Source organism: Aspergillus sclerotioniger, assembly GCF_003184525.1.
Source record: "Aspergillus sclerotioniger CBS 115572 chromosome Unknown BO94scaffold_52, whole genome shotgun sequence".
NCBI classification, from domain to species: Eukaryota; Fungi; Ascomycota; class Eurotiomycetes; order Eurotiales; family Aspergillaceae; genus Aspergillus; species Aspergillus sclerotioniger.
In genome coordinates, this window is record NW_020291042.1 from 25,584 (window position 1) to 51,460 (window position 25,877).

General features: G+C 50.4%; 8 protein-coding genes across 8 annotated transcripts; 4 read left to right on the top strand and 4 right to left on the bottom strand.

The window, feature by feature from the left end:
* Positions 1-372: 372 nt before the first annotated feature.
* Positions 373-1,485, bottom strand: BO94DRAFT_504324 (F-box protein). The gene is made up of 2 exons (XM_025609504.1): positions 1,146-1,485; positions 373-1,095 (listed from the first exon to the last, which is right to left on the bottom strand). The coding sequence occupies exons 1-2, from the start codon at positions 1,456-1,458 to the stop codon at positions 608-610; spliced, it is 801 nt and encodes a 266-aa protein (XP_025461627.1). The 5' UTR covers positions 1,459-1,485; the 3' UTR covers positions 373-607.
* A 1,014-nt stretch (positions 1,486-2,499) lies between these two features.
* On the top strand, positions 2,500-4,100 carry BO94DRAFT_629082 (uncharacterized protein). The gene is made up of 3 exons (XM_025617535.1): positions 2,500-2,979; positions 3,046-3,551; positions 3,611-4,100. Exons 1-3 carry the CDS (start codon positions 2,551-2,553, stop codon positions 3,963-3,965), a joined length of 1,290 nt encoding a protein of 429 aa, XP_025461628.1. The 5' UTR covers positions 2,500-2,550; the 3' UTR covers positions 3,966-4,100.
* Positions 4,096-6,111, bottom strand: BO94DRAFT_540651 (MDR family MFS transporter). The gene has a single exon (XM_025612961.1). It carries the CDS (start codon positions 6,001-6,003, stop codon positions 4,243-4,245), a length of 1,761 nt encoding a protein of 586 aa, XP_025461629.1. The 5' UTR covers positions 6,004-6,111; the 3' UTR covers positions 4,096-4,242.
* Positions 6,112-7,683: 1,572 nt separating this feature from the next.
* BO94DRAFT_591181 (DUF3425 domain-containing protein) lies at positions 7,684-8,714 on the top strand (the record flags this gene model as incomplete). The annotated part of the gene is made up of 2 exons (XM_025616094.1): positions 7,684-7,879; positions 7,957-8,714. 2 exons carry the CDS (start codon positions 7,684-7,686, stop codon positions 8,712-8,714), a joined length of 954 nt encoding a protein of 317 aa, XP_025461630.1.
* Positions 8,715-8,966: 252 nt separating this feature from the next.
* Positions 8,967-10,879, top strand: BO94DRAFT_613781 (Aldo/keto reductase; the record flags this gene model as incomplete). The annotated part of the gene is made up of 4 exons (XM_025616716.1): positions 8,967-9,590; positions 9,648-9,734; positions 9,966-10,536; positions 10,592-10,879. The coding sequence occupies exons 1-4, from the start codon at positions 9,466-9,468 to the stop codon at positions 10,877-10,879; spliced, it is 1,071 nt and encodes a 356-aa protein (XP_025461631.1). The 5' UTR covers positions 8,967-9,465.
* A 1,510-nt stretch (positions 10,880-12,389) lies between these two features.
* Positions 12,390-12,961, bottom strand: BO94DRAFT_540653 (uncharacterized protein). The gene is made up of 3 exons (XM_025612962.1): positions 12,839-12,961; positions 12,654-12,779; positions 12,390-12,601 (listed from the first exon to the last, which is right to left on the bottom strand). Exons 1-3 carry the CDS (start codon positions 12,935-12,937, stop codon positions 12,413-12,415), a joined length of 414 nt encoding a protein of 137 aa, XP_025461632.1. The 5' UTR covers positions 12,938-12,961; the 3' UTR covers positions 12,390-12,412.
* A 794-nt stretch (positions 12,962-13,755) lies between these two features.
* BO94DRAFT_570236 (alpha-1,3-glucan synthase) lies at positions 13,756-21,713 on the bottom strand (the record flags this gene model as incomplete). The annotated part of the gene is made up of 16 exons (XM_025614786.1): positions 21,281-21,713; positions 21,055-21,230; positions 20,775-21,003; positions 20,245-20,726; positions 19,898-20,190; positions 19,318-19,852; positions 18,827-19,271; positions 16,558-18,770; positions 16,466-16,507; positions 15,262-16,417; positions 15,040-15,210; positions 14,840-14,990; positions 14,494-14,795; positions 14,078-14,438; positions 13,890-14,023; positions 13,756-13,848 (listed from the first exon to the last, which is right to left on the bottom strand). The coding sequence occupies exons 1-16, from the start codon at positions 21,644-21,646 to the stop codon at positions 13,756-13,758; spliced, it is 7,149 nt and encodes a 2,382-aa protein (XP_025461633.1). The 5' UTR covers positions 21,647-21,713.
* Positions 21,714-23,006: 1,293 nt separating this feature from the next.
* Positions 23,007-25,162, top strand: BO94DRAFT_561390 (alpha-amylase; the record flags this gene model as incomplete). Its single annotated transcript, XM_025614213.1, has 10 exons — positions 23,007-23,219; positions 23,268-23,322; positions 23,376-23,479; positions 23,536-23,691; positions 23,754-23,862; positions 23,915-24,077; positions 24,123-24,213; positions 24,263-24,337; positions 24,397-24,448; positions 24,498-25,162. 10 exons carry the CDS (start codon positions 23,007-23,009, stop codon positions 25,160-25,162), a joined length of 1,683 nt encoding a protein of 560 aa, XP_025461634.1.
* Between the last annotated feature and the right edge of the window lie 715 nt (positions 25,163-25,877).

A 25,877-nucleotide genomic window follows, 5' to 3' on the forward strand; every position in this document is an offset into this window, starting at 1 on the left:
TTTCTGTCCTATGAACACAACGGCCAATGGAAGGTGTATGAATTTCAGCCTGACTGTTCAATGTTTATCATCTTACTTCTTTCATGGAAAAGTTCCACCGACTCTAATTTATGATTGTTTTTAGATAATGTACCGTCGTATGTATCTGATCTACTCACTATGGCTGATCAGCATCCTACGGGAGGATGTATGATCGGAGTCGAGAGGAGGGCCAATAGTTATATATATCTCATTATACTACGTCATAATCTACCGCAATAAACCTGTCACACCATCAGCCAATTCAGCATACCTATCAGCTTGATGCATCTGCTCTTTCACGAAACGTCTCTCGGAAGATCCACGACTAACCCAAAGACAAGCCGTAGCTGCCCAGCACGTGATGTAGCCTGACACAGGACATCGGTCATCAGCCCTCCACTTCGCTATGTAAGATACTATGTAAGTATGACTGTATCCGAGTAACCGTATAGCCCGAGAATATAAGAAAACAAGATCAGCGGCTGAAACAGACGGATAAGCACAGGCCCCAGGCCACGAGTGAAGTTATATCTCATCCCGGTACTACTAGTACATACAGCTAGATACATAATGTAAAAGGATAAACTCATTCCTCATCCGTCGTATTCTCCCACACCTCTTCCTCCCTCACCGGCTTCTTGTCTGGATCGCACCACTCCCAACAAACAATCCTCTTAAAATCCGGCTGGCAATGGTCCCAAATAGCCGCATGGCCTCGGGTCTGCAACTCAACATCCGCCCCCGAAATACCCATATAGTCTTGTTCATGAATATGGTAGTAGAGATACCGGGAATAGTCGAACACTTGATCAATGAGTTCACTTCGTTTCTCATCAAGGGAGGGGAAATCCATTTCGTCATCAAACGGCTCCCAGAAATCGCACATCTCGTAGATCAGATATAGATCCTTCAGGAGGGTAGTTCGGAGTCGGTGTTCTCGAGATGGTCGATCGAGGAGTAGAAGACTCCAGACTTGGTAGTAGCTCCGGATGAACCGATGACGTTCTGTTGGGGTTAGATGTAATGGACGGGGTTTTCCTCCGTAGAATTTGTTGTTGAAACTCGGGTTGGAAACTAGGGATATGGGTTTAGTCCAAGACGTCGTAGAGTTATGTTCTGCTTACTGTGGATGTTCGCTGTGACCTCCCGATCAAATACAACGATCGCCTTCTCTACGACGCGGAAGTTCCGTTGTAATTGTAGAAGGTGCCGGATAGTCACTGAAGGGGAATTAAGCGGCAGAATCCCTTGATCTGCCAGTACGGCTCTCGCATGTCGTTCACATTTGATCTGTCGGCGTAGACGTTTATAGATAGTAGGCGTATGTTCATCCAAGACCTGGCGGAGTCGATGACAAGTCGCGGATAAGTGGAGCACGTCTGGAACAGGGAGGTCCCCGTATATTCGGATAAGGATTTCTGTAGGGATGGTGTGCATGATGAGATGTGAAGGGGTTTTCCAAATATGCTGACATGTTGAGAAAGAGATCATGCGTTATTTTTGGTCATGATCAAGGTCATGTGATTGGGCCAGGATCTATGTGGGGCCTACGTGGGGGGTCATCCAGGGATCTGTTTTTTCGAGTTAAATTAGGGCCCACTCAAGGATTTACTTGAAGTTCAATGAGGGCTTTCCTTGGGATTTACTTAGAGGCTTATGTAGGGGCCTACGTGGGGGCCTATACAGGGATTTAGATGAACGCCAATGGAGTTCCTACGTGAGGTTCTATACAAGGGTCCATGTAGAGCCTGATGGGGGCTGTCTCAAATCCAGTCCAGGGTCCCACCAGCCTCGATGGGGGCCCTTTTCACATTTAATTTCCGCTTACATGTAACATGCATGTGGTCCACTGGGAACACTTTGACATCCATTCCAGGGCCTACGTGGGGGTTTATACAGGGTCCTTGTGGAGTCTGATTGGGGCCTTTTCACATTCAATTTCTGCCTACTTGTAAGATGCATGAACCCTTATGGGGGTGTTTTTTAATCTAGCTCAGGGGCTGTACAACGGCCTACACAAAGCGTAAGACATGTAATTGATTGGTCGATTCGTATCATATCAGTAAGGCAAAGCAACGTGGAGTACAGCCTCTTCTTGTATAAATAACGTATGTTACGACTGCATATTGAATAGAATTGGGACATTGGAGATCAACCGTTAGTGGCTTTAGGAGCAGGCGCACTATGTAGTTGGGCTATCGCAGCGTCTACAGTGGTACAGCCTTCAAGAGTGGACTGTCAAAACTTCAGGTATGTGATAATTTGGGGGCCGCTATAGCTGTACTGCTGTGATAGCTTTGGGGCCAATATGAGCTGTGGCCGTTATAGCCTTACGGCTGTGATAGACTGGGGGCTGAGAAGGCTTCAAGACAATGGTAACTGGGGGCCGAGATACTTTCAGTAAAGCGCATTTCGCATGCTAGGGTATATAAAGCACCATGTTGAAGTGGTCAAGATGTGAAATAAGATCATTGAAACAGAACATCTCGCAAATACTCTCCTTCAAATTCTGTATTATCCACGCACACCATGTATCCTGGCACTCTCACTTGGAGCTATGCGACTATATGCCTTTTGTCGCTCTCTTCTCTTCGATTCGGTACTGCCACACCCATTGATGACCACCTCGTTCCGCGCGCAGGCATAGCCTCCCCGGGTATCGGCGTTGAGTTCGAGTCATCCACCATCCATTTCACCAAAGAAACACACGGTTTGTCGGCGAAGGAATTAGAGGCCCTGAAAAAAGCTACCTTTGATGCCAAAGGCAAGGCGGCTGTAATGCAAGCCGGCAAGGGAGGAAACAGTGCCAAGTTCTCTGGTAAAGATTGGGAATTGACGGCAGATTCCACTGGAAGCAGCGTGGGACGACTGACTGCGGAGTATATCTTGGACGGAAGGAAGATCAAACTGGGGACTGGGAGAGCTGCGGTGGCAGCAGAGGAAGTCTACCAGGATCTGGTAAGGATCTACCCAGCGACTGAACGGGAGGGTCATGGATATAGTGACTGACTATCGTTTAAACAGAAAAAATGGGACCCAAAAACCGGCCAGGAATTCAATATCGCCAGCAGTACTAAGAATCCTTGGAAACTCGAGACGCGCAAAGACCCCGTGAAATCTACCTGGTCTCGCCAGATCACCGCTCCATTGCCCCTTGGGGCCGTCAACGACTTGATGAAGATCGCCAAGCTCAACAAAAACTCGCCCCTCATGACATTTGCAAAGCGCAAGGTCGACAACATGGTTTGGGTTAATGATTTCTTCTTTGAGGAGAGCCCTGGTGGTCTTACTAAGGATGTTGGAGATGATGTTCGAGGATTCCTCGCGCTTCTTCTTTCCTATGCGAAGGCTGGGAACCAGGAACTGGGCAATGAGAGTGCTAAGATATTGACATCCATCATGCCACGAACAAGCTTTGCCAAAATTTACAAGCTCGTCGAGGGTAAGCTTAAAAACAAGGATCTGTGGACTATTGTGAACAAGATGGCATGCTATGAGAACCCTTCGGAGGATGCACATGAATATGCCTCGTAAGTCTGCTGACACTACGTTATATGTCTGAAGGATTCGCTAATCATATTCCCGTCAGTGTTGATACGAGGTACTGCTCTGGCCACCCCGGTCAGACAACCATCAAAGGCAACTTCGAGAAGGTGCAGATTAACATCTGCTACGATTCAAAGGCATGCCCTGTCAACGTCAAGGCCTGGATCGAGGGTTTGAAGAATGGCAAAGATTTGCTCAAGGATGCTGATAAAGTAATTGATGGCCAGGTTGGAGGATATGGTGACTTGACTGAGCATCGCCTCAACCATCCTAACGAGCAATTGCCCCTTTTCGAGTTCCGTGATCTTCCTTCATGCGCGGCCGCAGATTGGAAGAGCTGCCTGGAAAAGGCGGAGCAAACGATTGTTAACTATCACAAGGAATTTGCAGGAAACTAGATCTAGACTTGTGCTAGCCAGAATTGTCGATTATGAGGGGCTGTGGTGGGGTTGCGTTTGTACAATTGTTGTCGCAATGGTGAGGTGTTGTTTCTGCCTGTATTTAGTATAGAGAAATAAGAATATATGAGGGGGAAACGTTTTCGCATTTAGACTGTAGCAGTACAATCCGGGGGGGAGCGACTAGTGAGATAATAACCGCACTCGGACGATGGCATTGAGCCATGGATTATTAAGGATATGGTGTAGAGCCTTCTAACACTCTCCCAAAATATCCTCAGGAGGCCGATTTCTCCCCATCCTTCTCCTCAATACTAAACTTAGTCTCCAATTCCTTCCGCAGCGGGATTTCATTTTCGACAAAGACCAACAGAAATGCCAACCCCGCGAACGCCATCGACACATACCATACTGTCCGGATAGCATCGACATATACCGATACCACCTGGGCCCGGATCACAGGATCTGTGATAGAATCCATGAAGCGTTTAGTCGCCTGTTCGTACGCCTTCCCATCTGCCAGCTGCGCCGCAATTGCTGAGTCTGTCACCCGGCCCAGCAGGGTGTTGACCCGATTGTTGAACGCCGCGGTAGGGATCGTTGCGCCCCAGATCAGGCCGAAGCTTCGCGTGAAAGACCAGGTCGAGGTGGAGAGGGCCGTATCTGATTCTGTGAGAGAGGCTTGCACGGCGGGAAGGAGGAGGGGGAGGGCCAGCCCTGTCCCCAGCGCACTGAGCACTTGATAGCCCACCCATTGACCGGTCGTGGCATCGGCATGGAGTAGTGTTAGGAGCCCGAAGCCGATGATCATCAGCGCGAATCCCACGTGTTGGATCGGCCGGTATCGACCCAGTTTGGAGAGCAAGCCGCCAGCGGTAATGGCCGCGGGGATCATAAATAGGATGGTTGGGAGCAGGTCCACACCGGATCGGCTGGGGCTTGCGGCGAGCACGGCTTGGAAGTAGACCGGGAGGAAGTACATAACGGAGATGGCGGAGAGACTGTGTAGGAAGGTTAGGCCGAAGGCTGTGCCGGACGTGCGGTTGGCGAAGAGGTGGAGGGGCATGGTTGGGTTGATGCAGTATGGGGAGGCCTCGTAGAGCAGGAAGAGCCCGAAGCCGACGAAGCCCATCACTAGCGGCACGATGATACGGAAGGAGGACCATGGATATTGGCTGCCGCCCCAGGAGAGGGCGATGAGGACGGAGACCATGGCGAGTACGAAGACAGTATTTCCGATCCAGTCGATGCGTTTCAGTCGCATCCAGTAGTCGGGAGTGTGGTCGGACTTGACGCGGAGAAAGAGGTACAGAATCACCATGGCGGCTCCACCGATAGGGACATTCAGGTAAAACACCCAGCGCCATGTCGAGTATTGCACAATTAGGCCCCCGAAGAGCGGCCCCAGGGTCGTCCCGATGGCGATGAGACCGAACATGAGACCTAGGTATCGGCCTCTTTCGCGCAGGGGGAGCAGATCGCAGACGATGATCTCAATAAGTACGTTGATGCCACCTGCCCCGATCCCCTGGATTAGTCGGCCGGCGATCAACATGTTGATGTTGCTCGCACCCCCTGAGAGACCACTGCCGAGGGTAAACATCACGGCGCTGATGATCATCGGCCATCGACGACCATAAATATCGGCGATTTGTCCAAACAGTGGTTGAAATGCAGTCTGGGTTAAATAGTATCCATTGACCACCCAGACATACAGATCGGCGCCGCCCAGGTCCGCAGTAATTGTGGGCAGGGCAGTGGATGTGATGGTGGCCTCCAACGAAGTCAGTAATCCGGACAAGGCGAGTGCCGCGATGATGGCAAAGAATCGGATGGACGTTTTCGGGGTGGCTGCCGGGATTTCTATCTCTTCGTGCCCATCGGTCCGCTCACCGACTGCTGCCCCTTTAGGGCTTTCTCTGGAGGCGCTGGGCACGTTGTGCTCTGGTTCAGCGGCGCTTGTATGGTTGATAGCGAGGATGGTATTCATCGGTTCACAGCTGTCCGTGACGACTGTGCTGGTAACACTGGTTACCATGGTGGTGTTTGGAGACGTTAGACTTGACCTGTTGCAATCAATGACAGACAAGAGAATATTGGTATAGATATAAGAATAAAAATGGCAAGTATCGTATCCATTGCGAAGTCGGCCCTTAGAATAGGACGCGTCTAGAACCATAAACCTCTCAACGCCCGATATCAATGCCGCGGACCGTTATCAGATTCCACGGATCGTCGATCCATCCGGTGAAGAATTCGGAAACGCCAAGATCCGGCCGGGCCCATTCCACGGATTGTCTCAGCTCCGAGGAGCCGAGCAGCCGGAAATGCAAGGGGCCAACAAATACTAAAGGCCCGAGCAAGCTATGCAGGATGCAACCAACGGAAGGGCCGAATAAGCCCCAAAAGTTACCGGACAACAATGCCATGAGTTTTCAGTTGCCCTAACGTCAGCCTCGAGGCAACTGCTCATCCCAAACCCCAAAAGCCTCCTCCAGAACGAAAACAAGATTTGGTATCCATGTCTTTGCCATATCATACGTCGAGCATGATCATGTCTGTGGGTCACTGATAGCTAGATAACCATGAGCATTGTGGATGGATCGGACCGAGCCGACGGGGTTGGGCATCATTGGAAGACTTTTACTAATACCAAGAGGGGATTGGCTGTTACAGACCCCTGCTGGTTGAACCACCAGTAAGGACACGTCAGGCCGACTGAAGCCATCGGCCTATCAGATGCCGATCATGCATTATCTCGTAATATGGCGGTATTTTTGGGCTTATATGGGAGCTGTCTGGATAATGAACTGCGGGGAGGAGGTCGTATCATCTTTATGATACCCCATGCCACAGATATATAGAACATGGTGTCCAATTTTTGGTCAATGAGGATTTGAAGCCAAACATGCATTCATATCAGAATTAACTTGTCAAAATTCTGATCAGTACACTAAAAATGATGAATTACATCTATCTGGAGAGCAGACTGAGAGATATGTCCCAACACCCAATGCAAAATGGAAGCTGTTTAATCAAGAAGTTGCCTAATTTGACGTCGCTTTACGGGCTGTACTGTGGAGGTTTTATATGTATTATGGACAGTATGAGATAACAATGTTGTTGCTAGCCTCATCCCTCAATGCGCCCGGGATAGTGAACAACGGATGGAAAGGCACTGCAGGCACAGCGGCCATGCTGTCTACAGACCATCTACATTTGCTGCCTACCTCTTTGGGATAGGTTTGCTATTACGCCCAAAATGCACCATTTTTTTTTTGTATATTTATGCGGTCGATGCCGATCGGTGTCTCTGGCAAAACCTCTTTATATGGCTGATATTCTGTCCAATAACCGCCTGAAGTACCACGAAGAGAATGTAAAAAGTGTACAGATAACAGACACCAATGTGTGGTTACAATGGCTGGTGTGACTGTAGCGACTCCAGAGACCATAGCATTATACAAATACAATGCAACGCCTTCATGACGGACAGCTGCAGAGCTACTCAGTCAGTTGGGTATAGAAATCCACTTCGCAGGACCATAAATACATACACGATCCATGGATAGTATTTTCAGGGTTGAGGGTCCGGGTGGGGCAGTCGCCACCGCCACCAAGACTAACCCCGGAAGCAGATAGATTATCTCACGGCAACTCCCCCTCTGTGAGCAGATTGCAGACGCAGATTTTGACCATCATCATCAACCTTTGCAACATGGCCAGCCAAGGAGCCAATCAGTCATCGTTAATTTTATCAACAAGTGATTCCCGAGCGGAGCCAGTTGGAAAGCGGATCCGTCTACGGCAATTGTCTGAGCGAATCGCCGCATGGCCAGAGGATGATTGGTCGGGGATTTCTGATCCCAAAATGCGCAGGAGGTTGCAGAATCGCTTAAATCAGAAGGCTCGACGTAAGTTCTACCCTAGTATATCAAGACCTCTCCCCATAGAGGGTTGACTCGGGCAAGTCCGTAGCTGATAAGCGCAGGACTGCAGATAAAGCTGGATGCTAATGCTACGTCTACCGATGATAACAAGAGTGGTAGCCATGCATCTGGCGAGGTGGAAGACGGCCGGTTGATCACGCTACCTATCGTCGAGGACGGTCAGCCACCATCGAATGTGCACTTCAATATAGACAGTACAGCAAGGCTATCTCTAGCAGCAATTGAAGAGATCCATATTTTAGCGCCCGACACAGCCAAAACAAAAAGACTAATGCAACAATTCGAAGCCTTGGCTCGCGCTGAGTACATGCTTTGTTCCCCGCGAACCGACATGTTGCTCCACTTGATCCAATTCAATTTCATCAAAGCTGTAAGGCAAAACATGGACGTCTTTGGCTTGACCCCCGAGCAAGTACACGACGATGCACTTTCGCTATTCAATGTGACAGGCCCGTGGCAACACGACTTTGAGGGTTCTCTCCCTTCCAGCCTCCATGCTACCATTGTACAGCGCACAGTACACCATCACCCGTGGCTAGACTTGATTCCATACCCACAAATGAGAGACAACTTGATTTTGGCTGGCGAGTCATACGATGAAACCCAGCTATGTGTTGATATGAAGGAACGCGGTCTACTCGTGTGGAAAGATCCGTGGGATCCCTCGGGATGGGAGGTCACCGAATCGTTCGCTCGTTCTTGGGCATGGGTTCTGCGAGGTTGTTGGGACCTTTTTCAGTCTACCAACTCTTGGAGAGCACGGCGGAATGAGAAGCCCCTCTTTCCATATCGTACCTAGGTTGCTGGAACAGTTATAGCACGTCGCGAGCTTCGTCGTCACTACTGTCGTACAGTGTCACAGAATCCCGGGGTTAGGGCGGCTTTACGGCTCCAGGCCAGCAAGGTTCCTTTGTCCTCAATTCCTCGCTTCAGGTGAATCGTTTTCTTCCGCCGCTTCCCGCCTTGGCCTTGCCTAATGTCTAGATCATTCCCAATGGTCTATTGAGTGGGCACCGCATTCTCACCAACCAGATAGCATCCTCATGGGATGGGTCTTTGGTTCCACGAATTAAAAGCAACTTGTCATCAACCTGCAGCACAAATGAGTGGAGCTCCCCGCTATGGGTCTCTCTTCACCCTCAATTCCTGGGCTCGGCGAATGACATCGAAGGTGTCATCAACGGACTTAACGGGGCTACCGGTCCATGGCACACAGGATGACACCACTTGCCCCCTTTCATCAGAGTTATTCATTGTATGAACCTTGGTGGTTCGACGAATTGAAGGGAGGGTGTGATCAACATGCAGCTCCTGGACGACTGCACATCGGATGACATCAATCTTCAATACACCAAAATGCATACGGTGGAGACTGTGCGTAATGATGAACATATATTCATATCCCCATGTTCACCAATGTCAGCAGGGGGTGAAGTAACCGGAGATTCTGCCATTATCGCCGGAAATTCCTACAGGATATATATGCGAGGCCCCCTTCGCCATAAACTATCCACGTTACCAACCATCTTCTGCCCTCTGATACTATCATCATGCCTTTCTTCACCCCTGCTCCCAAACCATCCAGCCTGCTCGGCTACCACCGAGTGTTGGCACCCTCGGCAGGTGTCAAGGTTTCGCCGCTATGTCTTGGAGCTATGAACTTTGGAAACAACTGGTATGACCGCCTTATTCCGTGATGGTGATCGAGTGCTCACAAGGTTATCACCTACAGGAAGGATTTCATGGGAGAATGTGACAAGGACCAGTCGTTTGCACTTCTTGACGCGTTCTTCAAGCTCGGCGGTAACTTTATCGATACGTAAGTGACCTACTTGAGCCTGCAGTCCATCTCAACCTACTAATCTTGATCACTGTAGTGCCAACAACTATCAACAGGAAGAATCCGAACAATGGATCGGAGAATGGATGAACGCGCGCGGTAACCGTGACTAGATGGTGTATGTACCCAACCCCAATCCCATGCTAACACTTCCCACCAAACCACTTCCCCATCATCCATCGCATAAACACAAATTAACTTCTTCCACAGCATCGCCACCAAATACACAACCGGCTACCGCTCCTCCCACCGCGACACCGAACCCCTCCAATCCAACTTCGTCGGCAACTCCATCAAAAGCATGCGCGTCTCCGTCGACCGCAGTCTCAAAAAGCTCCAGACCGATTACATCGACCTCCTATACCTCCACTGGTGGGACTTCACCACCTCCGTCGAAGAAGTCATGCACGGTCTCAACAACCTCGTCACATCAGGCAAGGTGCTTTACCTCGGTGTCTCCGACACCCCAGCCTGGGTAGTCGTCAAAGCCAATGACTACGCCCGGGCCCACGGTCTCCGTCCTTTCTCCGTGTACCAGGGAAGATGGAACGCCGGGTTCAGAGACCTCGAGCGAGAAATCATCCCCATGTGCAGAGACCAAGGAATGGCCATTGCACCTTGGGCGCCCCTCGGACAGGGCAAATTCAAGTCCGCAGAGGCTCGCTCCAACGAGGCTGAAGCTGGTAGTGCGCGTGCTTCGAATCTAACTGAGGATGATATCAAGGTATCGGATGCGTTGGAGAAGGTTGCTAAGAGGAAGGGGACTACGTTGCATGCTATTGTAAGCTCCCCTTACCCTCTGGGGTTTACCCTCAGTGACTGACGATAATAAACAGGCCCTCGCCTACGTAATGCACAAGACACCCAACGTCTTCCCCATCATCGGTCAACGGAAAATCGAACATCTAAAAGCAAACATCGAGGCTCTGGGAGTTAGACTCTCCAACGAGGACCTGGATGAAATTGACGCTGCATCTTCATTTGATATCGGCTTCCCGATGAATTTCATCTTCCAGGACGGTTACTCGTCGCGTAATACCGCCGCGGATGTTAGGTTGACTAAGGCGTCTGCGCTTATTGATGCTCCGGCTCATCCTTCGCCTGTGCTGCCTCGTCAGGAATAGGTTCAGTATAGCAGGATGATATGTATGTAATTAATGGGTGGGAGCAGTTTTCTTAGACTTCCGCTGAGCGGGGTTGAATGTGATTGAAATTTCTTTCGTAATATACTTGGTCATGGGGTAGATATCGTTTGATGGATTAAGGTGTAGTGGATTCTGCGATAAGGGTTTGATTGTTAATCTGGTGAATCAAACCTCCACCACCCCCCTTCCCCTTCTTGTAAGTGATACAAATTGAAATTATGGATCAAGACAGGGTGTGCAGCACTCGAATAAAACGCAGACTGACTGTATAGATCCCACCCACCCCTTACTCACGACCACCTGAGTACCAAAAGATGCACGCACATCCGTTGTAAAGCTTGTATGAATGTCCCATAGAAGACTTGTCTCAATATGATTCATTATCTCATCTCAAATGCTCTGCAAAGAACCAACATTGGATGATTATCAAGGGTAATGTTTACTGCAGCTGACGATTTGATCTGTTAGGTACATACACGGCCGGAGTAAGCAAAGAAGTAGACTTATCCTTCCAACAATCAGTCTTTGCTCCCACTTCTAAATTAATCGCGTTATAACCCTACACCCAGCGCAGAACCTCCACACGGACCCAACTGGATAGATTCTTGACCTGCACTACCTCTTTCTCACCAGTTACTAGATAGCCAATAGAACTTCAGCAGCAACTATCAGCCCACTATTAGTCTGTAATCAACCCTCGCTATCGGCATTTTAACCGGGGTATTCGCGAAGATTGATCTTCGAGTGCGATGTAGTGTCACGTCAGGTCTGGGGCGTTTATGATATTGTGATTGGATTGTAGGGATTGAAAAGCTGAGACTAAATAGTCTCTGGATTATATATAGAAATGGTATATTGTGGGTGGCTTATAGGTGGTGGGGTTTATTTGGTAACTGGTGGTAGGTTATAGCTGTGATGGCTTTGCCTCATGGCCGGTATAGGCCATACATTGCTACATGTAGGGCTGAATTTTGGCTGTAGATCTGGCGTAATGCAGTTTTTGATGTGATGAGAAAGAAGAATGTTTCTGCTTGCAACATCTTTCAAAAGCCCCAGGAGGAAAAATCACAAAGAGGTTACATATCCACTGCTTGGGAACATGCCTCTATCCCTATTCAACAAAATTACCTATTTGGGCTAGCGTTGTGAACCTCAGCCGGTTGCCAAGAAGTTTGCTTTGTCTTTCTTCACCGGCCTTACTTGGCACTGTGTCACGGGGGATGACTTGTTTCCTTTTGATGCTTTGATGGATCTGGTGCTTTGTATGGTCACAATACGTTAATAACCATACCCTAAATCTCACCACCAAATACTATGACTAAAACATCCCCAAAGACAATAGTAATTATACATAAGATACATACAGAGACACGGCAGTTCCTGCCAGCTACTACACCCAACAATATCCTACTACACAATAATACACCCGAAGCACCAACCAGACCAGCCCGATATCACCGACACGGAGAACATCATCAAAGATGGGTAACCCCCAACATAATACCCCCTCTCTCATGCAGCCGCCCGCCTCAACCACCTCGAATGAAGCGAGGCATCACTACGCGACTGATTCCCCTCATCGAGATCAAAAGCCCAAATAGCCTGGAAGCAATGCGTATCGACTTGAGCTTTCTGGTTGTTGGCCTGGGCGTTGTACGAGCTATTGGCTGGGAAGAGGCCGATGATGTTGTAGAAGTACGCCTGATCGGATACCTATCAGTATGGTTGAATTCGGTGAATTGGGGGGGCTTACATCAACAGCACTCTCCAGCACGCGAACTTCCGAGGGAACTTTATACTTTGTGACTGCATCAATGGATTCTAGTAGAGTTGCGCTGGTGGAGAAAGCGTCCATGAGTTCGAGGAGGGATTGGACGAACTGTATTCCATGGATTAAACAAAATGCAAGTAGGTGGAAATAGGATGATGGTGTCTTACATTCGAATAACCCTCATAAACATCCTGCTCCTCTGCCTGATCGGTAATAACCGGCGTGTTGGTCATAAAGCTTACATCAGTTAGAACTACAGTGACCATTGTGTTGATCTCGGTGTAGACGTCCTGGATGTTATTAGACTTAGTCTTAGAGGTGATACGGAGTGGGTATATGCTGTGAGCTTACACGCATTGGACCCGCGTCCGAAGTGGAATTAATCTCCAACACGAGATCCTTTGCCGCGAATCCTTGCTGGGCGAGTTCATTAAGAGAATTAGCTATTTCAGTAGATGTTAAAGAGGCGATTGCCCATTGCGCGTAAAGGCAGAGGGCTACGAAAAAGGAGAAAAACTGGTGATTCATGGTGGGAATGAGTGACTGAGTTGATGGTTGAAAGAGTGAAAGTGGATTGGTATAATGGAAACAATAAAAAAGTAGAGAATTTACGAGTGTGATGTTCTGAAAAGAGTGGCAGAACAACACCTCAGGCAGATGTGGGATGCAAAATGAAGGTGGTGAGGTTGGCCTGCCAAGCAGGGGAAGTCTCTCGTATTAATATATCGGCGGGTTTGAAATAATCCGCCCCCGGAATTGGGTCTGCAACGGGTCCGGACGGCTTACCCCGCTCCGGGCTAATCCTAAGGAGGAATAGACAGTATCTACGATACGAACTTGTATCTCCACTTCCACGTGACAATCTTCAGTCCAACAAGGGATGTCTATTGACCTAAACCTGGAAGCATTTGCTTCAACCACCACATGGGAACTATTCCCCACCTATACATATTATAATCCAGGCCAACTTATTATACATGGCCCCGCAATAGATACAAATTGCAGATAACCACACTTACTCCAGGAAATGCCAAGGAGATAAAAGAAAAAAATAAATAAAACGCCGTCCATGGAAGAGCAGCGATCAAGGTTTGGATAGCTGTTCCTTGCGATAGAAGAAGAGACACAGCACGTTGATCGATAGCATGAACAGCAAACAGACCCAGAAGTCAGCTTTCTCCAAGCCGGCTCGAACGCCGGCGGAGAAGTCGGGAAAACATCCCCGGGGCCCAACTTATCGGGTGCGGTGGCGCGCGCGAGGATAGTCGCAACGGATCCAACCACCTGGGCGGCAAGTAGGGTAAAGGTGACATGGAAGCGAGTCATGGTGTTCAAGAGGATCATTCCAAACCCTATTATCGTGAGTCAGTTTCCATTTTCCTTGTATTAGTAATGCGAAAACTTACCGACACCCTGAAGGCTATCCAAAACACCCAGCCAGAGCCACAGTGCTCTTCCGAGGATGGCTCCGGCAATTGGACTACCGGCCCAAGGGACGTACGTGCCGATGTTGGAGGTTGCCCACAGCATCTGGGCCCATCGAGGGGCACCCAGGCCGATGGCGAAGATTGGGATGAACCAGGCATGTCTTTTGGAAAAGACGTGAAAGACCCAGAGAGCTGCTGCCCAGACAACAATGAAGAAAAAGAGCACCAGGAGAATAATGTGCCACACCCGGGCATGCTTGCTGGACCAGAGATATAGCCAGTTTCGTCCGTACGGTGCCGACAGCCAGTAGTTGGAGATGAACACCATGTAGAAGAACCACTGGAAGATAAAGAGTCAGGATCAGACCAACATCGGATGTGTAGAGGAGACATACGAGGATGATGCGGCGCCGGAAGAGAGATAGGTAGAATGTCGGCACTTGACCTGGTGCTTTTCGATAATATGTAGGCAGTCCAAAGAACACAAGACCTCCCAGCAGCCACATCAGACAGGCCAGGCCAACTCCGATACCGAGCAATGCCCCAGGGTTGGTCATGGTGAGGCTGAATTGCGTGTTACCCTGTTGGTTGAGATTGGCCATCCAGCTACCCCAGTACCAAAGGAAACTTATGCATAGCTGCTGGCTGCCCTGAATGAGTGTGGCCCGGTAAATCCAGGAGCTAAGTGGCGCCCCACCTAGAGATGTCAGATGATTCATACTTATTAGCAAGGGTTCATACCTTCATCTCCAAAGTTGAGGGCAAAGAAAATCGATCCACTCGAGGATGCAATCGAATAGAAGCCAGTTCCCACATTCTGCAGCCATTCTTGACTGGTGCTGTTGTTAATGGGACCGGCGAGACCCACGAAGAGGAAAGCAAACCCGTACATCTAGCGATCGTTAGACTCTAATACCCAATGAGATAGGCAAAGCACATACCAAGTAGGGGATTGTCAACACATAAACTGAAGGGACGAGACGGAAGACCATCCACCACCCGATCGAAGCGACAAGATAGATGGAGGCCAAAATGTAAAGCTTCTCTGCCGTCTCTCCGATCTGGCCGTTCAGAAGTGTGATCTGGTAGGAATTCAAGGCAAGAATTTGGCCCTAACGCATTTGTCAATAATTGCCCCAGGGATATTTACAGGGTTAACTTACGATCGCGAGAACGATGGAATACACCGGCCAATCGCCCAGTTTCATCAGCATGAAACGTTTCAACCCAGTAGGAGGAACATAGTCTTTTGGGAGCAGGAATTGCCCAGCGTTTGGGTCGGCAACCGGAGCACTAGCTGCTGGGGTCGGTGGTCGACTGGTGTCATGGATCTTGAAACGGAAGACAGAAGGCGATGGAGATGGCAGTGGTGACTTGCCCAGTTTGACATCGCGGTATCGGTTAAACCAGTCTTTCTCACTCTTCTCGATAAACAACTCAATGCACAGCTGATCCTCAGAATTCTTGCCATTCAGGTCGGCAAGCTTCCTCTCAAACTTGTCCGCGTATTCATGATTGACATCCGTGAAGAAGGGACTGACTTTCTGCAGGTTGTAGTCTTGCTTCTCCTTGATGATATCGTCGACACTAACCAGGCTCATCAAGGATGCGCTTAGGTTTCGGCGACCGAGCAGCCCATCTTCCGGTCCGGAACCGAGAGTAGGTGTGCTAGCACCAGAGTTGGCAAAATGGGGAGGAGCATTGAGGGCCCCTGACGGCGAAAGCGACGATGATGGACGGGTATTAGAGTCATCTTGGGCGGCCATCGGAATGTGCTCGAGGCCTTCCCCGTCATTGCTAAGGGTGTAGATGACACGAGGGCCTGGACGATGAGTGGAGGACAAGGGTCTGCGTCGTGACTCAAATTCAGTATCGGACTCGTTGGACATGGCTAAGCTGGAAGGCAGGTTTGCCGGAAGTGACGGAGTGTGGCTATGGCCTAGCCGACTTCCAACATGTCTCGGCTCACTAGGCATCGGCCTGCGAGGCGAGCCCGAGATGGTGGGACTGCGTGATCGACTATGCTCGCGGCTGGTGTTTGAACTTGACGAGAATCGAACGTTCGGGATGCCATCGGGGATAAGGGTGCTGCTCCCGGATATTCTCCATGAGCCACGATCGTGGCGCTTGGAGTGTTTCGCGTGCTTTTCTATCGAGGTGGATTGCAGGATCCCTAGATCCTCAACCCACTGAGCCACGGGGAAGCGCTGCTTGCCGGATCGTGCACGCATCATCGCTCGGGTTTCTTGAGACGATCGCAGAGCATCGTTGATGGCCGACTTGAACTGGTGAGTGAGATGTTTGGTTGTCATTGACTCGCTAGATTCCGTTAGCTCTGCATACGCATGTCATTTGGATAAAACTCACATTGTGTACCACCATCCTGGCATCTGTCCAAGCCCACCAACACTACAAAAAGTTAGCATTGGACTGTGATGCAGGTTGTAATTGGGTCTTACCGCGATCCCACACCCAACGCTCCTTTCCGACCAAACTCGACAGCAACCAGACCGAATGGTTCATCTCGCGAAGGAATCAAGGCGAACTCGGCGCCACTGAAAATAAACGGAGGCAGTGCAGTAAACTCCGGTTTCGAAAAGACTCGCTCCGGGTAGAGCTGCATGAGCCGGTTCAGTTTCAATGCTGCGAATCTTCCATAGAGATCGATGACAGGTCCAATGCACATCAACTGGACGTTTGGGTGAGCATCTAAGATGGAAGGGAAAATGTCTGCTATTAAATCAATGCCCTTTTGCATGGACCAACGGCCGACAAATACAAACAGCTGTGCTTCAGGATCAACTTTGAGCCCTGCCCATTCTTGCGCCTGTCTCTTGAGTGCCGCACGGCTGGCTTCAAACTCCGTGTCAATGGTAACTTCCTCGAGATTGTTGTTTGCATTATTGTCCCACTCAGCCAGGTCAGACGGGTCGGGGTTCGGCAGGGCTCCAATGCTCTTGAGACCCCAAAAGATGGGATATCTGGCGTATGACCTCTTACCGTATTTCTTGGAGACACCAACCGCACCGAATCCATTTTGGTGGATCTTGAGGTAGTTGGCAGCGCAATGCAGGAGGTTGAACACGTCGCCGAATTGCACATACTTCTTTACCACGGCCGGGCTGAGGTTGAAAACTTTGCACACCTCTTGAACCTGCTGGGAGGTATGCATTGGCCACAAACCTTGGAATTCGGCATTATGCAAGGACAAGCAGCATGGAATCGTGTGAGGCAAAAGATACAATGGAGCGGCCGCACCATGGTAATCGTTGATGTGATAGAGGTCGATTGCTGGAAATCTCTTGATGGCCTCAGCAATGCATTGATTCCAGGCCGAATAGAAGATGGCCGAATGCAGGTCATCCATCCGAGCCGGGTACGGGTCCGACTTGGTTTGGGCTCGAAACACGGGCGCGTCTAACAAGACATATGTGATATTGTGCAACCGATGATACTGAACATCAACTTGGTACTTGTTACCAAGGACAGTGACTACCATCGGCTCGCGGGGATCGTCTCGAGGGTACTCCACCCCTCCAACACAGGGGACTACCCAGATCAGATCTTGGTGAGTCAGATTCTTGCCCATGAGCTGGGCCATGACACCCAGCCCACCAATCTTGATCTTGATGCCCCAATCTTCGATATCGTATTCCATCGTTGCGATGACCACGGTTCGCCGTCGAATGTTTACAGCGGCACTGACGATGCCGCCACTGTCCGATAGGGACGGGCTCACGGAACCTTGATCAAGTGCCGGATTTGCTTCCCTATCATCTGAAGGACGGGTTACCCGCTGGAAGATGCTGACCAGTGGAGCAAATGTCGGTGTTTTCTCCGTGACGCCGATTTGGTTGAACTTGACCTTGTAAAAGGCCTTGAGGTAAGCATACACCGCGCCTACCGCACTAGCGACCGGTATAATAGCCAAAAGGATAAAGAGGGCCAGCTGAACCCACCTCGATCCTGTCGGAATAGCGTAGACCCTCAGATCACCATCGTCCACTGTGAGCTTGAACGCAAGATAAGGTGAAGGGGGTGGGATGGTAACGTTGAAAACATTGCTCAGCAGCGTGACCGGTGGAACCTGATCAAGAACGTTGTCTCCATCAATATCTCCAAAGACCTGGGTTTGATCGGGCAGACCGTCCTCGTTGATTCCCCAGGCATTGAACGCAACCTGCACGGGCCATTCGCCCATGAAGTTAATCTCCCACCGTCCGGTCAGGTTGCTGAGAGCCATTTTGTTCGAGTACCCAGCATCGTAACCGAACTGGTTGAATTCGCCTTCGATGAAGAGGTTGGGGAAGCGACGAGGTGGTTTATATGCCCACTGGGTGTCTCCATGCAGCCAGTGATCACTACTCCCGGTGAGCTTGCTCCAATATTGAGCAATAATGTGCTCTCCTTCCCAGGCCTGCCTTGTCGGACCCGTCCAGTTCTTGCCAGGAATGGACGTGTTGAATCCGGTATATGTCATCCAGTCACTGAATGTTGCACCAAAATCAAGCGAGTAGCGCCACATATCGGCACCCGGAGCATGTGGCATCACGGACAGGGGCTCAGGTGCGGACGGGGTTTCGAACAGCAGATCTCTACTATAGTTGGCCAGCTGCGGCCAGACCATTGGGTTGGTTGTCTCTCCGATACGGAACATAAAGTGGTCAACAGACTGATCGACTAAATTAGTGTTCAAAATGTATACTTGGATAGAGAGAATGTACTCACGTTTGTGGATTGGTTTCCCGATGCGTTCGTCACGTTGCTAACGGTGACCCTATGCACGCCCGGAAACACGTTGGACAAATCTGCCTCATAGCTGAAAACACTAGTAAATGCCCCGGGCCATGTTGCCACTTCGGTTTCAGCAAAGGATTTGCAGGACACCGAGGTCGTGTCGAGCAGAGCACTTTCGTCATTGAGCGCTTTGGAAGTGATCGTCAGCGAGTTGGAGATTTGGTCGCAGTCCATCTCCTGAGAGAATTCGAAGCCAATTCGTACAGTCTCTCCATCTGTTCCCTGGGAGACAATGCGGGCGTCGTGTCCGGGCGTGAAGGCCGTTATGTATGGAGAAGGCTGCAGGAATTTCTCTTTCGGGACATATGCTTTGAATCCCCAAGCCGGCATCGTAAGGTTAGGATGGCACCCATTGGGTAGATCGGACCCTTCAAATCTGCTCATGGTCAGTAACAGCAATATATCTTCGCGGGAGCTCATACCCTAGCTTCATGGAGCTGTTGACCAGCGAAAACTCATCGAATGGGGGCAGCAGGTTCTTCACCGTGGTTCCTGCGGGAAACGGCGAAATCAATGCGTCCTTGTCGCTGCTGCAGTTGAATTGGTGGTTGACCGTTTTGTTGTCATTCGAATACACCAGCCAGACACTCTGATTTCCCTGGCCTTGGCCGTCAAAATTCTGTAGATCGACAAAGCGGGACCTCATGACACTCCACATGCCAGTCTCGGTCGGTGTCCCATTACTACCGGGAAGGTAGATATCCACGGTCTGGTTGGACAACTGCTGTAGGTACCAACCATCATGCAGAACGGGGTAGTTCTGACGTATCTCAAACATCGTCTTGATAAGACCACGGATTGGGTGAGAAGGATCTCGGTGATCGAGACTGACGGAGTCATCGCCACATCCGGTCAGGGCGCGTTCGAGCGGAAAGTCATAGTATTTATCTGATCCAAGCTTATAGCAGCCGTGCATCTGCCACGCTTGGGAAGACGACATGGGTCCACGACCGAAGACTAGGAAGAGTCAGAGGGTTTACCAGTTTGGATGGGGTGTCATACTATAGTTATCGGCTTGGTTGTCCAGAACGTAGAAATCTTGTTCCTCGCCCCAGGAGAGGATGGGAATTCCAGGCATGAGTAATGAAGCGACGTATAGTCCTAAATTCTGCTTGTGGGTGCCATTTTGGATCGCCGGCCATCTAAAAACGTCCTGATTCGTGACGCCAAACAGGTGACGAGGGTCGAACTTGCCGGTGTTCGTGTTGACCATGTCGTTGGTCTGCACGAGACCATTCCATGTTTCCACGAAATTGACCGGCGGGTCGCCTTCGGCGGCGTAGATCCCATCCAAACTAAACACGAAGATGTTACCTCAAGTGCACTGAAGAAAGTGGGGAGAGACTTACCCTAGAAATCGGCTCAGGGCGCGATATAACGTGTAGTGGAACGCCGCTCCGTCCAGTGCGGATTGCTCGGCCGGTCGCAAGAAGAGATCCTCGTTTGCCTTGTCTGTCTTGTTGGTCATCATAAAAGCTTCGGTGATGTTAGAGATGGTTTGATTGGTCTGGTGACCGCGACCGATGTACAGCGAGCCAAAGGCGTTTCCCGACACAATCTCTCCCGGGATGTAGAAATTGTCCTTGCCCAGCTGTTTGGCGCAATCGCGCACTGACTCGGACCACTCGCCAAGAGAGTCCAGGGTCACTTGAAGAGCTTTGTCGACACGGAATCCATCGATGTCAAGCATGGTGACAGTCAGACACGAAAAGTGTTTGATCTTCGCCAGAACATCGGGCCGCCATGAGCGCAGACGGTCCTGGACAAATGCGAATTTCGCAATCTGCCCTTCCCATTCGGTGTAGTTTCCGAACGCGGCCACTTCTCCATACTATTATTGGTCAGTCAGAGCTAAAACAAGAGGAAGAAGGAGACGTACCTGGTCAACTTCACTATTCCGACATGAAGCGCCAAGGGTGGTGTTGGTCAAGCCGGTTCCGTCATCATCCCAGAATCGAGGATACTCCCAGGGACATTGAGCCTCAATCTGATTTCCCGGCTGGAAGTCCCAGTACCGACGGTCATACTTCCATACATAGTCGTACTCGTTGGGATTGATTGGCGCGGACCGGTTCAAGTAACCTTGGAAACCGACCAGATCGCCCATCCTATTCCACCACAATCAGCAGGTGCAGTCGGGATTGGATTCTCACACATACGTCGCAAAGGTATTATCGAACAGAACGTAGATCCCCCGTTTATGAGCTTCGGATATCATTGTGCGCCAGTCGTCAATCGTGCCATAGTGATGGTCCATCAGCGTCAGGTCAAGCGGGGAATATCCGTCGGCGCCCCAGGGCCAGTTGATGTACGGTGTTCCGGCAAGGTAGATGCCCTAAACATAGTCAACCTGTTGTCCCATTTTCTACCAGGGCGCAAACTCACCTTGATTCCCATTCCCTGTAGGTAATCGAAGGTATCCACCAAGCCGAGCACGTCGCCGCCATGGCGGAACTGGTTGGACGTTAGGATGTGTTCCCATTGTGTGCCGTTCGCATCGTCGTTACTGGGATCGCCGTTGACGAGTCTGTCGAGGAAAATAGTGTAAAAGGGGAATCGCCAGTTGTCTGGCGAGGGGGTATACGAGTGTCCGTCCCACTGTCCTGAGTAGTCGAGGGGGTTTGTCGCGGTTTGATTTTGATTGAGATTCCAGTTTGCTTCCTCGGGAAGATGTGGCAGGGATTGTGCAATGCGGATTGTGAGCGCGACGACCAGGGTCAGGTAACGAGTGATGGGGTTGAGCAGCTTCATCCCGCACAGTGAATGCCACTATTGTGACATCCACAGAGCACGCTGTTGGAGCCTCAACTGCGAAAACGGAATCAGGAAAACAAACAGGCAACAAGAACAACGAGAACAACACAGTGCATGCCAGAATGAAGGGATATTTCCTGGGCACAGAGATGGCGGAAAGGATCATTGGGCGCAGATGGGCGAGAGAAGCATGTCAAAGATAACGCAATCCACCGGACAGCCTCCATGCACTGGCACCAAGTGAGGCGGTCGCGCAGGGCTAATTTTGGACGCTGGAGCTGGAGGTAAGACACACCCTATTTGGTGGACCTCCAGCGTGTGATTATCCCACCCACTAAGTCGCGGTGCAAGCGAACTCAGCTTAAAAAATCACCCCGCCACATTGCTCGGGCCTCAAGGCGAGGTTCCAGGCCCAAGCCGCAAGGCTCATGTCTCATATGAAGCGAATCTGACATGCATCGATATCGGTGGTTCGTATACTAAGTGGGTCTTTCTTAGACCTGCCCGGACAGCTCACGCACGGTGAACGCCATGCCATGGGGGGTGTGGGATGATGATCCATCCCGGTATCGGTGGGTGGAGGAGTTCGTTGTTGGAGAGGACTAGGTAGTATCGACAAGGCTGATGCTGTCATGGCGTTCATCCAGCGGCTCGGAATATTGCTGCAGGGACGAGTTATCTAATTCCACGGGGTCGGAGATGAGCCATCGATCAGACAGGAATATATGCCCGATCGGCGAGCCCGGCGTAAATTCCGTGGATCCATCAGGAAGGATTGGACACGTCATGGCTTGGATAAGACCCATTGCAGGCAAGGGAAGCGAGCCAAGACTAACGGACGGAAGTGGATGCAGTGGATGCAGTGAATGCAGTGGAGGAGGCAGTGGAGTGATGAAGTGGAGACGGGGATGCAGTTGATGCAGTGGATGATGCGGTGGAGGCAGTGGCTGTAGTGGATGCAGTAATGTTGTGGAGGGGAAGATAAGAAAGGGTCCCAAAGGTACGGGAGGAGTTGAGTACGGAGAGTACGGGGGACCAAAAGCAAAGAAAATGGTAAGAAACAGAAAAAAAAAAAAAAAAAAAAACAAATAGTGGGTGGTTTTAAGGTTTGGCTGTCAGACCAGCAAAGCCGCCGATCGGGCAGGCACAATACCCCGTCACGCCCGTTACCCGTATTTCCCGACACCGTCACATTACCTCCATCCCGTCCGAATGGACTCGCACGTCGCATATATGACAGGGCCAATTCAGTCCATTCCGGTAGGAACAGCTAACTTTTTGCTCAGCCAGTTCATTTGTCTCACTTCGTACATCCGACCTGCTCATGCAAACGCCACCGACCATGGGTTACTGGTGGATGGTTCTGTTGGTCGTTGCGGTTACGGTCCAGGCGGCTTCCCGAGACCAATGGATCGGTCGGTCGGTCTACCAGATCGTTACCGATCGCTACGCGCGATCGGATAACTCAACCACCGCGGCGTGTGATGCAGCACAGGGCAACTACTGCGGCGGGTCCTTCCAGGGTATCATCAACAAGCTCGACTACATTCAGGATCTCGGGTTCGATGCGGTAGGATGCCACTCCCCTTTGTCCACCCCAGTACTGATTGTGGACCAGGTCTGGATCTCTCCCGCGCAAACCCAGGTGTCCGCTCGAACGGCGGATCTCTCCGGTACAGTCATAATGTCGCTATCTAGATATTCACATCACTGACCATCAAATCAGCATACCATGGATATTGGCCAAATGATCTGTATTCCATCAACTCCCATTTTGGCACTCCCGATGACCTCCAAGCGCTATCCTCGGCGTTGCACGATCGCGGAATGGTGAGTCGACATCCGGATGCCTCTCGTTTAATTTGCACAACTGACGACTGAGATAGTACTTGATGCTGGACATCGTCGTCGGAGACCTGGCCTGGGCGGGAAATCCCACCACCGTCGACTACAGCACATTCAATCCGTTCAACGATCAGAAGTATTTCCACGACTTCCGACTACTCTCGGATGACCCCACAAACGAAACCTGTGTTCTGGATGTAAGTATTTCCTCGTATTGGCCTGCGAGTAGGTATCTGGAATGATCGCTAAGATTTATGAGTGCTGGATGGGAGACACCATCATATCACTTCCCGATCTGCGAAACGAGGACCACCAAGTCCAGCAGATGCTGGGCACCTGGATTTCGGAACTGGTGTCGAACTATTCCGGTACGTTACATGTCTTGTCTGCTTTATAGACGCTAACAGCGTGACATTGTAGTGGATGGATTGCGCATCGACAGTGTCTTGAACATTGCCCCCGACTTCTTCGCGAACTTCACCAAGGCAGCGGGGGTCTTCACTCTCGGTGAAGGTGCCACCAAGTCAGCGACCGATAATTGTCCTCTGCAGCCCAGTATCAACGGACTGCTGAATTATCCATTGTGAGTAGCCTTTCAATGTGGATATGCCTGGTGCTGACCTTGTAGGTATTATATCCTCACAAACGCATTCAACACGACCAACGGGAATCTGAGCACGATCATTCAGTCTATTGACTTTGTCAAGACACAGTGCGAGGTAAGTCTTGCTGTATCAGGGTATCAGACGTGGAACTAACCATTGCCAGGACGTCCTAGCCCTGGGAACCTTTACATCGAACCAAGATGTCCCTCGCTTTGGCTCGTACACTTCGGATATATCAGTGAGTAAATTACCTTTGATCAGACGGAGAGCATTCCTTAAATACTTACATCTGATCAGCTCGCTCGCAACATCCTCACAGTCAGCATGCTCACTGACGGTATTCCTATCCGTATGTTTTCATCCCCAGGACACAATTCCCAGACACTAATGAAAAATAGTCTACTACGGCGAGGAACAGCACCTGTCGGGCGCATTTAACCCTGTCAACCGGGAGGCCTTATGGCTCACCAACTACTCGATGGACTCGACGTCCCTACCATCGCTGGTCCAGTCGCTGAACCGCATTCGATCCTACGCCAGCGGGGATGGCAAACAGTACACGGTGAATTCCAAGTCCGGGACCGACTACCTCTCGTACCTTTCATTACCAATCTTCAACACAAGCCACATTCTGGCCACCCGCAAGGGCTTTGCTGGCAATCAGGTCGTGAGTGTCGTATCCAATCTCGGAGCCAAGCCCGCCACCAAAGCTACAACCAAGATTACGCTGGGCTCCGACGGGACTGGATTCCAATCAAAACAGAACGTGACGGAGATTCTGTCCTGCAAGACGTATGTCACCGATTCCCACGGAAATCTGACGGTCGACCTCAGCTCGGACGGGGGTCCTCGGGTGTACTATCCCACGGCCAGCCTGAAAGAAAGCACGGATATCTGTGGCGATCAGACCAACACGACCACCCCGAGTAGCTCGGGAGCCTCGTCCGTAAGCCCAACGCCTTCCACCGGTGCTGAGACTTCTTTATTCGGTCTGTCGTTGGAGATAAGGACCTTGCTGGTCACGGTTGCAATGGCCACGGCCACGTCCTACTTGTTTGTTTGATTCCGCCGACCCCACCACTCCTTTGGTTTCGCTTATCTTCCCGTGTTTCGTAATACCTTTCGGCTTTTGTTGATGTTCCTTCTTTTGAGATAATTTTGAAACTGTGGCTTAACTATAGACAACCTTCTGGCGTTGCTTTCAAATTTATATGCTTATGTTCTCATTTCCACCATGTAATTAATATTGATGTGTTTCACTCAATAGCCCCTATTGAAAGCCCCCATGAAACCTGAACTCTTTGACCGTATCTATTCCCGGCCGAACGGTAATACGTCCCGCGCAATACCTCGGAATCCCCGACACCGCATGAGCGTTGTATTCTTATTGGCCGTGCTGACTATCGGTCAGTCACCAATTCGGCGTTGGTAACCGACATAAAAAAAACAACAGTAAGACAGTATATGCACAAAGACAGAGCAGCCAATGTGGTGTGTCGGTGAGGCAATACCGTCATGACGGGTATGCATCCGCGACGGTAACATACCACTACCCACAAAAATAGAAATGATAGCCCCGATTGCCAATGCGCCCATCGATTGCTAGTGTGGCCCTAGCGCCCCCCTAGCCCTGACTGGGATCCGTCCTTGGATCAAAGCTTAGTCTTTATCAGCAAGGAAAAAGAAACCCCAAATAGTTCCGAGACCGTGATTGGTCCGATATCGCGAACTCTCCAACACAGCATGACAGATCACTAATGCCGAGAATCATCCCGGTA

Excerpts from the sequence above, each read along its gene's own strand:
- BO94DRAFT_504324 (XM_025609504.1), bottom strand. The coding sequence starts at position 1,458 with ATGCACACCATCCCTACAGAAATCCTTATCCGAATATACGGGGACCTC. Across the intron at positions 1,096-1,145 it reads GGTCACAGCGAACATCCACA|TTTCCAACCCGAGTTTCAAC; the intron begins GTAAGCAGAACA and ends CCATATCCCTAG.
- BO94DRAFT_540653 (XM_025612962.1), bottom strand. The coding sequence starts at position 12,937 with ATGGTCACTGTAGTTCTAACTGATGTAAGCTTTATGACCAACACGCCG. Across the intron at positions 12,780-12,838 it reads TTTATGAGGGTTATTCGAAT|TTCGTCCAATCCCTCCTCGA; the intron begins GTAAGACACCAT and ends CATGGAATACAG. Across the intron at positions 12,602-12,653 it reads TGCTGGAGAGTGCTGTTGAT|GCGTACTTCTACAACATCAT; the intron begins GTAAGCCCCCCC and ends GTATCCGATCAG.
- BO94DRAFT_629082 (XM_025617535.1), top strand. The coding sequence starts at position 2,551 with ATGTATCCTGGCACTCTCACTTGGAGCTATGCGACTATATGCCTTTTG. Across the intron at positions 2,980-3,045 it reads AGGAAGTCTACCAGGATCTG|AAAAAATGGGACCCAAAAAC; the intron begins GTAAGGATCTAC and ends TCGTTTAAACAG. Across the intron at positions 3,552-3,610 it reads GATGCACATGAATATGCCTC|TGTTGATACGAGGTACTGCT; the intron begins GTAAGTCTGCTG and ends TATTCCCGTCAG.
- BO94DRAFT_540651 (XM_025612961.1), bottom strand. The coding sequence starts at position 6,003 with ATGGTAACCAGTGTTACCAGCACAGTCGTCACGGACAGCTGTGAACCG.